This window comes from Centroberyx gerrardi, chromosome 15 (assembly GCF_048128805.1).
Source record: "Centroberyx gerrardi isolate f3 chromosome 15, fCenGer3.hap1.cur.20231027, whole genome shotgun sequence".
In the NCBI taxonomy this organism is placed as follows: Eukaryota; Metazoa; Chordata; class Actinopteri; order Beryciformes; family Berycidae; genus Centroberyx; species Centroberyx gerrardi.
The window spans coordinates 30,375,919-30,388,418 of NC_136011.1; the positions used below are offsets into that span (position 1 = coordinate 30,375,919).

At 47.0% G+C, this 12,500-nt stretch overlaps 1 protein-coding gene across 1 annotated transcript in view; it reads left to right on the forward strand.

The window, feature by feature from the left end:
- Positions 1-12,500, forward strand: part of ppp2r5d (protein phosphatase 2, regulatory subunit B', delta) — a 26,757-nt gene that overhangs the window by 4,381 nt on the left and 9,876 nt on the right. The window contains exons 3-5 of the mRNA XM_078288656.1: positions 6,552-6,726; positions 10,302-10,501; positions 12,296-12,406. Coding sequence (XP_078144782.1) covers positions 6,552-6,726; positions 10,302-10,501; positions 12,296-12,406 — 486 coding nt within the window. The remainder of the gene's footprint in view (positions 1-6,551; positions 6,727-10,301; positions 10,502-12,295; positions 12,407-12,500) is intronic.

Here is a 12,500-nt window from a genome sequence, read left to right on the forward strand (position 1 = left end):
TCTTAACTGGAACCAGTGAAGAGTCTAACTGGAACCAGTCAGGAGTCTAACTGGAACTAGTGAGGAGTCTAACTGGAACCAGTGTGGAGTCTAACTGAACTAGTGAGGAGTCTAACTGAACCAGTAAGGAGTCTAACTGGAACCAGTGAGGAGTCTAACTGAACCAGTGAGGAGTCTTAACTGGAACCAGTGAAGAGTCTAACTGGAACTAGTGAGGAGTCTAACTGGAACCAATGAGGAGTCTAACTGAACCAGTGTGGAGTCTAACTGAACCAGTGTGGAGTCATGAAACAATTTCAAAGATTTTACTTAGTTAAAGTTCATTTAAGAAAAATCATTCCATTGAAAGAAATTATCTGCAAATGAGAAATGCTCAGGAACAGAAATGTAAACAAATCTGTGCACAAGATTTGAGTCGATCTGGGACCGGACGCCCCCATCTGTAGCTGGATCTTCGACTTCCTGACGGGCGGGCCCCAGGTGGTGAGAATCGGCAGCCACGCCTCCTCCTCGCTGACCCTCAATACAGGCGCACCGCAGGGCTGTGTGCTCAGCCCCCTCCTGTACCCTGTTCACCTACGACTCTGTTGCCAAGCACAGTTCAGATGTCATCATCAAGTGTGCTGACGACACGACCGTCCCGGGCCTCATCACAGACAACGATGAGACGGTCTACAGAGAGGAGGTGAAGGCACTAACCAGCTGGTGCCAGGACAACAACCTCTCTCTCAACGTCAGTACAACAAAAGAGATGATCGTGGACTACAGGAGACAGCAGGGAGGTAGACACCTTCCCATCCTCATTGGTGATGCCGTGGCTGAAAGGGTCAGCAGCTTCAAGTTCCTCGGAGTTCACATCTCTGAGGATTTCTCCTGGACCTTACACACAGACACCGTTGTGAAGAAAGCTCGCCAGCGGCTGTATTTCCTGAGGAGACTGAGGAAATCCGGTATGAACGCCAGCATCCTCACGAACTTCTACAGAAGCACCATGGAGAGCTTGCTGACCGGCTGCATCACAGTCCGGTACGGAAACTGTTCTGCCCACAGTCGCAAATCACTACAGAGAGTAGTGAAAGCGGCACAGCACATCACCGGCAACGGACTCCCTGCCGTTCAGGACATCTTCCACCAGCGGTGCCTGTGGAAGGACCGCAGTATCATGAAGGACCACAGTATCATGAAGGACCGCAGTATCATGAAGGACCATGAAGGACCGCAGTATCATGAAGGACCACAGTATCATGAAGGCACACAGTATCATGAAGGACCGCAGTATCATGAAGGCACACAGTATCATGAAGGACCGCAGTATCATGAAGGACCGCAGTATCATGAAGGACCGCAGTATCATGAAGGCACACAGTATCATGAAGGACCGCAGTATCATGAAGGCACACAGTATCATGAAGGACCGCAGTATCATGAAGGACCGCAGTATCATGAAGGACCGCAGTATCATGAAGGACCAGTATCATGAAGGACCGCAGTATCATGAAGGACCGCAGTATCATGAAGGACCACAGTATCATGAAGGACCACAGTATCATGAAGGACCAGTATCATGAAGGACCGCAGTATCATGAAGGACCGCAGTATCATGAAGGACCAGTATCATGAAGGACCGCAGTATCATGAAGGACCGCAGTATCATGAAGGACCGCAGTATCATGAAGGACCACAGTATCATGAAGGACCAGTATCATGAAGGCACACAGTATCATGAAGGACCGCAGTATCATGAAGGACCGCAGTATCATGAAGGACCGCAGTATCATGAAGGACCAGTATCATGAAGGACCGCAGTATCATGAAGGACCGCAGTATCATGAAGGACCAGTATCATGAAGGACCAGTATCATGAAGGACCACAGTATCATGAAGGACCAGTATCATGAAGGACCACAGTATCATGAAGGACCAGTATCATGAAGGACCACAGTATCATGAAGGACCACAGTATCATGAGGGACCAGTATCATGAAGGACCACAGTATCATGAAGGACCACAGTATCATGAAGGACCGCAGTATCATGAAGGACCACAGTATCATGAAGGACCGCAGTATCATGAAGGACCATGAAGGACCACAGTATCATGAAGGCACACAGTATCATGAAGGACCGCAGTATCATGAAGGACCGCAGTATCATGAAGGACCGCAGTATCATGAAGGACCGCAGTATCATGAAGGACCGCAGTATCATGAAGGACCAGTATCATGAAGGACCGCAGTATCATGAAGGACCGCAGTATCATGAAGGACCGCAGTATCATGAAGGACCGCAGTATCATGAAGGACCAGTATCATGAAGGACCACAGTATCATGAAGGACCACAGTATCATGAGGGACCAGTATCATGAAGGACCACAGTATCATGAAGGACCGCAGTATCATGAAGGACCGCAGTATCATGAAGGACCGCAGTATCATGAAGGCACACAGTATCATGAAGGACCGCAGTATCATGAAGGACCGCAGTATCATGAAGGACCGCAGTATCATGAAGGACCAGTATCATGATGGACCGCAGTATCATGAAGGACCGCAGTATCATGAAGGACCGCAGTATCATGAAGGACCACAGTATCATGAGGGACCAGTATCATGAAGGACCACAGTATCATGAAGGACCGCAGTATCATGAAGGACCACAGTATCATGAAGGACCGCAGTATCATGAAGGCACACAGTATCATGAAGGACCGCAGTATCATGAAGGACCAGTATCATGAAGGACCAGTATCATGATGGACCGCAGTATCATGAAGGACCGCAGTATCATGAAGGCACACAGTATCATGAAGGACCGCAGTATCATGAAGGACCAGTATCATGAAGGACCGCAGTATCATGAAGGACCAGTATCATGAAGGACCGCAGTATCATGAAGGACCGCAGTATCATGAAGGACCAGTATCATGATGGACCGCAGTATCATGAAGGACCGCAGTATCATGAAGGACCGCAGTATCATGAAGGACCGCAGTATCATGAAGGACCGCAGTATCATGAAGGACCGCAGTATCATGAAGGACCAGTATCATGAAGGACCGCAGTATCATGAAGGACCGCAGTATCATGAAGGACCACAGTATCATGAAGGACCGCAGTATCGTGAAGGACCGCAGTATCATGAAGGACCAGTATCATGAAGGACCACAGTATCATGAAGGACCGCAGTATCATGAAGGACCACAGTATCATGAAGGACCAGTATCATGAAGGACCGCAGTATCATGAAGGACCAGTATTATGAAGGACCGCAGTATCATGAAGGACCACAGTATCATGAAGGACCAGTATCATGAAGGACCACAGTATCATGAAGGACCAGTATCATGAAGGACCACAGTATCATGAAGGACCAGTATCATGAAGGACCACAGTATCATCAAGGACCAGTATCATGAAGGACCACAGTATCATGAAGGACCACAGTATCATGAAGGACCACAGTATCATGAAGGACCACAGTATCATGAAGGACCAGTATCATGAAGGACCAGTATCATGAAGGACCACAGTATCATGAAGGACCAGTATCATGAGGGACCAGTATCATGAAGGACCACAGTATCATGAAGGACCACAGTATCATGAAGGACCACAGTATCATGAAGGACCACAGTATCATGAAGGACCAGTATCATGAAGGACCAGTATCATGAAGGACCACAGTATCATGAAGGACCAGTATCATGAGGGACCAGTATCATGAAGGACCACAGTATCATGAAGGACCACAGTATCATGAAGGACCACAGTATCATGAAGGACCACAGTATCATGAAGGACCAGTATCATGAAGGACCAGTATCATGAAGGACCACAGTATCATGAAGGACCAGTATCATGAGGGACCAGTATCATGAAGGACCACAGTATCATGAAGGACCACAGTATCATGAAGGACCAGTATCATGAAGGACCACAGTATCATGAAGGACCGCAGTATCATGAAGGACCAGTATCATGAAGGACCACAGTATCATGAAGGACCACAGTATCATGAAGACAAATAAAACTAAACTTAAACTTAAATAAGCTTTTTGTGCATGGGATATTTTATTTTAGCTGATGAAACACGGAACCAAAACTTTACATGTTGCATTTATATTTTTGTTCAATATAAAATCACATCAGGAGGGAAAGAAGGAAGCAGGAATGAGACTGAGAACGAGAAACAGAAGAGCTGCTGGAGAGAGAACATGGAGGGAGTTCAGCTCTGTGTGTGTGTGTGTGTGTGCGTGTGTGTGTGCGTGTGTGTGTGTGTGTGTGTTGTTATTCTGTTCAGGCTCAGCTTGGCCTTTTACTGCCGCCACTCTCATTTTACACACAATGACTTTTAATGAAGTGCTGCTGATCAGATTCAGGTTTCAGACTTCAGATTCACTTTCTGAAGACAGACAGACGAGGCTGAGAAGAGGTGGGACCTTGGTGCTGTCAATCACACGTTGTTGGGCGTGTCTGTGATGGTGGCCACGCCCCCTCACGTCTCTCTCTTCTATGATGGATTTCTCCCTGTATGATTGTTGAACGTCTCTTGGTGCAAAATGGCGGCCCTAGAAAGAAGCCCTCGCTCTTTGATTCTGAGGGACTGACACCAAGACCTGACGTTTACCGCTGAGGTTTTACATCCTGAAACATTTTCTCATATCAAACTAGAAATATCTGGAGGTGACGTCACCTCGTCTACGATTGGCCGGTTATCCACCAAGAAGAAAAACACAACAAACTACTGGAGCCAGAGATGAAAAGAACATCAACAGCTGATTAAAAAAGTTTTTCCTTTAAACTCTTCAGCTGCTGGCTTGTTTGTCACAGACCAGACTGGTGTATTTTCAGGCTGTGTGTGTGTGTGTGGGTGTGGGTGTGGGTGTGTGTAGGTGTGTGGATCAGGGACCCATGGGTGCTGGGCCGGCAGGGTGCTGGGTGAACAGCTATTGATCGGGGCTATTTGGGTTTGGCTGCAGTCCTGCAACACGACACACAGCCAGCCCGCTGGTGTGCCATGTGCATCAGATCAATACGCAGCCTGATCATGTGAATTGATCAGTCTGAGTCTATGGATGGAAAACACTTCTGCTCATTGGATGGCTGTGTGATCTGTAGAAACTCTGACAGGCTGCAGAGGAACAACCAGCTGCAGATCATCATGCAAAATCATGTGGAGAGATTTTGTTTTCACAGTTAATAATCACAGAATTTGTAAACATTTAAAGTCACGATGAAACGACATTTTGAGAGCGTCTCGCTTCCATAATTTGATGCATTTCCTGTTGAAACAGGATGTTGGGGGCGGGGCTTCACGAGGGGAGGGATCATTTAGAAGTGTCTGATGGTGTAAACCAATGGGATCGCAGTAACTGTTAGAGAGAGAAAGGCAGGTTCACATTTCATTGTGACTTTAATTTCATTTCTTTTTTTCATTTCCTCCACTGCAGCTGAAGAGTCAGTCAGTCAGTCAGTCAGTCAGACAGTCAGTCAGTCAGTCAGTCAACACTTAGTGAGATGATGCTTCGTCAGTTGGCCTCTAGAGGGCGTCTCTGACTGTGTGCTGCAATGTTTCCATACAGAGGCACAAAATCAGAAGTTGCTCAGTGTGTATAAATGGATCTAAATGGATCTCTAATGGCCTGATGTGACATCACATCCTGTCTGTAGTGTGGAGATGTACAGACAGCAGACCAGCAGACTGAACTCAGTCAGAGTCTCCTGCTGTGAAAACAAAGTGAAACTTAACATTCACAGTCAGGAACAGATCTGCAGTCAGTAACTCTTCTTCTGCCCTGCAGACTTTAACGGTAGGTGACGTCATCTTGTGGTGTTTAAGTCACGTTAGTGCAGTTAGATCATTTAACTGTGGCAGTGCTGCAGGGCAGAGACCTGAACACGATCTGTGCTTGTTCTCTGTATCGATATATATCCTGATACAGCTCATGTATGAAAACTCCCATGTTAAATAATCAAATTAATGTTCATGCCATTGAACTGAATGGTAATGTTGGTAATGGTGTGATGTCAAACAAAACGGAAACTTTCAAATAATATTCCTTAAAATGTTTCACACCTCATTTTGAAGTGTTTAGAAACAGAATGTGTTTGTTCTCATCAGTTCAGACAGCAGAACTGTGTCATGGTTTCCCCAAATCACCAGATCAGATCATCACCATGATTCACTGAAAGATGATAATCCAGAATATTGAGTTATGGCCCGGCTCTAACGCTGAATCATCAGGACCAACCATGAGCACAATATCCAAAACCTAAGCAGCTGAGACAGGACTCCAGGTGATGCTGGGTTAGAGAAGACCGGACTAACTGAGCAGAGCCAGTGTCTGGCTGGAGGTGAAAGGTCAGAGGTCAGAGGTCAGAGCTGTGGCTGCTGACCTGCCGTGTGACAGCAGGAAGTGATTCATTAAAGGAAAAATCCCATAAAACACTTTACAACCTGCATTCCTGAGTCCACTCTGTTGTTGAAGTATAATTTCTCCTCACATTGAAACTGTGTGTGTGTGTGTGTGTGTGTGTGTGTGTGTGTGCAGGCCCAGCAGCAGAGCGGCAGTAAGCGTCCCAGTAACAGCACCCCCCCCCCCACCCAGCTCAACAAGATCAAGTACTCCGGCGGTCCGCAGCTCGTCAAGAAGGAGCGCAGACAGAGCTCGTCCCGCTTCAACCTGACCAAGAACAGAGAGCTGCAGAAGCTGCCTGCTCTCAAAGGTACTGATACTACTGCAGTACTACTGCAGTACTACACTGTACTGCAGTACTACAATACTACTATACACTACAACACCACAGAGAGCTGCAGAAACTACCTGCTCTCAAAGGGGGGAGGGGGGATTTTATTTATCCTAAATTACATCAAATTACCACAAATTTCTACTTGATTTGATTTCTATAATTTGATCTCACTCTTCAAGCACGGGAGGAAACGACAGCCGTCTGGTGTCTTCTTCTCTTTCTGCTGTTTCCAGGAAAACAGAAACACCTGAAATAAAACAACACATTTTTACTACAAATATGATTATTTTAGTTTTTCCCACAGTGCAGCCAAGGTCATCATGAGGCTGATTCAGGTCAGTCAGACAGTCAGTCAGTCAGTCAGTCAAGCAGTCAGTCAGTCAGACAGTCAGTCAGTCAGTCAGTCAGACAGACAGACAGTCAGTCAGTCAGACAGACAGTCAGTCAGTCAGTCAGTCAGTCAGTCAGTCAGTCAGACAGTCAGTCAGTCAGTCAGTCAGTCAGTCAGTCAGTCAGTCAGTCAGTCAGTCAGTCAGACAGACAGACAGTCAGTCAGTCAGTCAGTCAGTCAGTCAGTCAGACAGACAGTCAGTCAGTCAGTCAGTCAGTCAAACAGACAGTCAGTCAGACAGTCAGTCAGTCAGTCAGACAGACAGACAGTCAGTCAGTCAGTCAGTCAGGTAACACTTAGTGAGATGATGCACTTTGTCAGTTGGCCTCTAGAGGGCGTTTTTGACTGTGAGATGCAGTGTTTCCATACAGAGGCACAAAATCAGAAGTTGCTCAGTGTGTATAAATGGATCTAAATGGATCTCTAATGGCCTGATGTGACATCACATCCTGTCTGTCATGTGAGAAGCACAGACAGCAGACCAGCAGACTGAACTCAGTCCACAGAGTGAAAACTAAAGTGAAACTTAACTTAGCAACTCGTCTTCTGCTGCCCTACAAACTTTAACGTTAGGTAACGTTATTATCTTGTGGTATTTAAGTAACGTTATGGAACTAGGTAACTGAACTGTAATATGGGATATCGGCCCAGGTGTAGTCTGTCAGCTGAGAGCTGAAGACAGAGAAGACAGAGAAACCGGCTCAGTGCTGCTGCTGGCTGTCAGGACAACAGACCTGGAGCTGTTTCCATCAGCTGCTGTAACTGGTTCTTCTGACTGGAGAGTTCCTGTCTGTCTGTCTGTCTGTCTGTCTGTCTGTCTGTCTGTCTGTCTGTCTGTCTGTCTGTCTCTCTCTCTGTCTGTCTGTCTCTCTGTCTGTCTCTCTGTCTGTCTGTCTCTCTGTCTGTCTGTCTCTCTGTCTGTCTCTCTGTCTGTCTGTCTGTCTGTCTGTCTCTCTCTCTGTCTGTCTGTCTGTCTGTCTGTCTCTCTCTCTGTCTGTCTCTCTGTCTGTCTGTCTGTCTCTCTGTCTGTCTCTCTGTCTGTCTGTCTCTCTGTCTGTCTCTCTGTCTGTCTGTCTGTCTCTCTCTCTGTCTGTCTCTCTGTCTGTCTGTCTGTCTCTCTGTCTGTCTCTCTGTCTGTCTGTCTGTCTGTCTCTCTCTCTGTCTCTCTCTCTGTCTGTCTGTCTGTCTGTCTGTCTGTCTGTCTGTCTGTCTGTCTGTCTGTCTCTCTGTCTGTCTGTCTGGATCTGTTTCTATTTGAACCTTTATTCAGAGTCTCTCGGTGTCCTCCAGATCTTCTTACTGTCGCCATGGAAACCGTTTTCTGAGTATAAAGCAGAGCAGTCAGCTGACAGCAGGTCAAAGGTCACACCACAGAACAGACCTCCTGAGGGTGTGTGTGTGTGTGTGTGTGTGTGTGGTGAGCGATCATAACTGGTCACGCTCCAATCGATCAGCCACAGATCATAATCTAAGTAGGTCATTGATCATTGATCAGCTGATCACTTTCCAGGCTGCAGTTTATCAGACAGGATCATATCACTGATCTCTGAACAGTTTGATTATTGATCCACTCACTATTTTCACCCGCTGATGAACTCTGACTGCTCACATATTGATTTCTGACGTTATGAATTTAACAGATTGTGTTTCCTGTTCTGGACTGAATGTCAAACTGCTTCTGCTGCTGGAGCTAACACATGAAGTCCAGTCCGCTTCAGATCCTGAATCCTGGGCGGGGCTAAAGTTTGAACCGTTCACTGCGACGGTTTTTCATCATCGTTTCGGCAGAACAGATTTGTTGAAATCTCCTCTTTAACCAACAGATTGTCTTTAAATGGACGACATTCTTGGTCAGTTGGGAAATGTCTGCTAACATGTAGAGGCTGACTGGCTGCAGCATCATGTGACTGAAGAGACGTCAGAGCGGCCGATACGTCAGTCACTAGTGATTGGTTCAGATACGTCATCACTAGTGATTGGTTCAGATACTTCAGTCACTAGTGATTGGTTCAGATACGTCGTCACTAGTGATTGGTTCAGATACTTCAGTCACTAGTGATCGGTTCAGATACGTCAGTCACTAGTGATTGGTTCAGATACTTCAGTCACTAGTGATCGGTTCAGATACATCAGTCACTAGTGACTGGTTCAGATATTTCAGTCACTAGTGATCGGTTCAGATACGTCAGTCACTAGTGATTGGTTCAGATACGTCGTCACTAGTGATCGGTTCAGATACTTCAGTCACTAGTGATTGGTTCAGATACGTCAGTCACTAGTGATTGGTTCAGATATTTCAGTCACTAGTGATCGGTTCAGATACGTCAGTCTCTAGTGATTGGTTCAGATATTTCAGTCACTAGTGATTGGTTCAGATACGTCAGTCTCTAGTGATTGGTTCAGATATTTCAGTCACTAGTGATTGGTTCAGATACGTCAGTCACTAGTGATTGGTTCAGATACGTCAGTCACTAATGATTGGAGGCTGCATGAAGCTACTGCTGTCAGACAGTCTGGATCAAAAGTTTCAGTCAGAGATCAGCTGATCAGCTGATCACTCTGCATCAGAACAAACACCTGAGGCTGCTTCCCTACCCACAATGCCTTCATTCTGGTCGGGAAGCAGTGTGTCTGCTGTGTGTTGCAGCATCTATTCAGAACTGGTAATTTGTCAATTAACCGACCACCTGACCAAACCTGATGAACTTTAAGGGTTAAAGTGATCATCCTGGACTTCCTGTTTTTGGTGTTTCTGCTCTGCTCTTCCCACAGATCACCTGTCAATCAAACAGTGTGGGTGGAGCTTGTATTTCCTGTTGATGCAGTTTGAGTTTCTCTTCTCTCTGTCTGTTCAGTCATGGTGGCTATCGCTGCTCATGCTAACTACCCAGTTCTTCTTCTTCTGTTGATTCCAAACAAACCGGAAACCTAAAACGCATCACTTCCTGTGCGGCAGGACAGAGCGACCAGACTCCGGCTGTTCAGAACAGACAGAGGAGAAGATTCATGATCTGGAGATAGACTGGATCACTGTGGAGTTAGAGAGAGAGAGAGAGGAGGACAGACATAAATATTAGATATAAATCCTGAGTGTTACCACAGTGAATCTTCCTGTCGTCTGAAGTGCGTCTCAGTCTCAGTACAGTCTCCTCCCCCTCAGATGCTCCGCCCATCGACAGGGAGGAGCTGTTCGTGCAGAAGCTGCGGCAGTGCTGCGTCCTGTTCGACTTCGTCAGCGACCCGCTCAGCGACCTCAAGTACAAGGAGGTGAAGAGGGCGGGGCTTAACGAGATGGTGGAGTACATCACACACAACAGCGACGTGGTGACCGAGTCCATCTACCCCGAGGCTGTCATCATGGTGAGACACACACACACACACACACACACACAGAGCTGGGAGGTTGTGGATCTGGTTCTGGTTCTGGGCTGCGTTTCCCAAAAGCATCGCAGGCCTAGAGGCTGGGACACATTACACGGTTTTGAAGCCTGATTTGGCAACGATTTGAGATTGGGCAGAGTCGGCGGTAGTCCAGGGTAGTCCAGGGTAGTGCAGGGTAGTCCAGGGCAGTCCAGGGTAGTGCAGGGCAGTCCAGGGTAGTCCTAGGTAGTCCAGGGTAGTCCAGGGTAGTCCAAGGTAGTCCAGGGTAGTCCAGGGCAGTCCAGGATAGTCCAAGGTAGTCCAGGGTAGTCCAGGGCAGTCCAGGGTAGTCCAGGGTAGTCCAGGGTAGTCCAAGGTAGTCCAGGGTAGTCCAGGGTAGTCCAGGGTAGTCCAAGGTAGTCCAGGGTAGTCCAGGGCAGTCCAGGATAGTCCAAGGTAGTCCAGGGTAGTCCAGGGTAGTCCAGGGTAGTCCAGGGTAGTCCAGGGTCACATTGTTTAGTCGCAGCTGTAATCGTTATGTGTGTGAAAGTGAAACACTCAGATCTCTCTCCTATGATCCCACGATTAACCCTAACCCTCACGATTAGATCAAACATGTTTGATTTTATCGGGGTCTTTGCAGGATCATGTGGTTTGCGCTCGTCAAAGACTCAAATCTTAACGGCAATTTTCAATAGCAAATGAAAACGGAGATTGCGACGGACAAAGCAAGAGGGAAAAATTCCGTAAGTGTAAACACAAGATCCAACGTGTGCGATGGCTGAGCCGGGAAAGAAAAAGAAACCTGAAAGTGTTCTCAGTCTTTTTTCAGGCAAATCGCAGCACAAACCACAACTGCTGCAAGTCATATGGGCTGCACGTTTGTTTTGGTATCAAAATATCGTGGAAAAATCACATTCTCGTGAGTGCAGGTGTAGCATGAAGAGTCTTTTCTAACGATGTGTGGTCTTTTGGTTTGTGCTCCTCAGAGACAGCTGTTGTTGTGTGTGTGCATCACAGAGACTGGAAATCAGCAAATTTCAGTTGTTAAATGTGCGCTGCTCAATCTTTTCATTGTCGCTTAAGATTGGAAAAATCTTTTAAAGAGTAACTAAACCCCACCTAAACCTGTGGTGAAGCCTGACACCTGCTGGTGAAAAGTAGGGCACTGAACTGGTCATCCACTATTGGCTGGTCTCTGTGCCCTGTGATGTCACCCTCTATAGCGTACAACAGGTGGTGACATCACCTGTCACAAAGACCAGCCAATAGGAGAAGGCCAGTGCAGTACCCTACTTTTCACCATTGGGTTTAGGGTTTAGTTCCTCTTTAATGTGTTAGCAGCTGAAGTACATGCTGTGGTAAGAAGCATCTTAATGTTACAGTGAGTTTCCCAAAAGCTTCTCGACTAACGACTAACTAACTTAAAAACTCATCGTAGATTAAGATGCTTCTGACTCACAGAATGCCAAGAACATCAAAATGAAGAAAAGATCATGAGGCGGCTTTAGTTGGACTGCCAGTGATGATTGTAGTCTACAGTAGAATGGGCAGACACACACACACACACACACACACACACACACAGTTCAGGGCAGAATCTGGACTTCAGTTGATGATTTGATGAACTTAGGAACTGGGTATAACTTACAGAGTGGGAGACCTGTGGCTGTTGAGGCCACAGGAGAGGAAGGAAACCTTTGTAACCACTAAGAGCGATCGTTATTGGGAAATGCAGTCCTGGTTCTGGTTCTGGTTCTGGTTCTGGTTCTCACTGCTGCCTGTTCTCCTCAGTTCTCGGTCAACCTGTTCCGGACTCTGCCTCCCTCCTCCAACCCGACCGGAGCAGAGTTCGACCCGGAGGAAGACGAGCCCACACTGGAGGCTGCCTGGCCCCACCTGCAGGTCTGTGTGTGTGTGTGTGTGTGTGTGTGTGTGTGTGTGTGTGTGAGTGACAGGGTTGGGTCAATTCATGACTGAACTCATCAATTCCAATTCA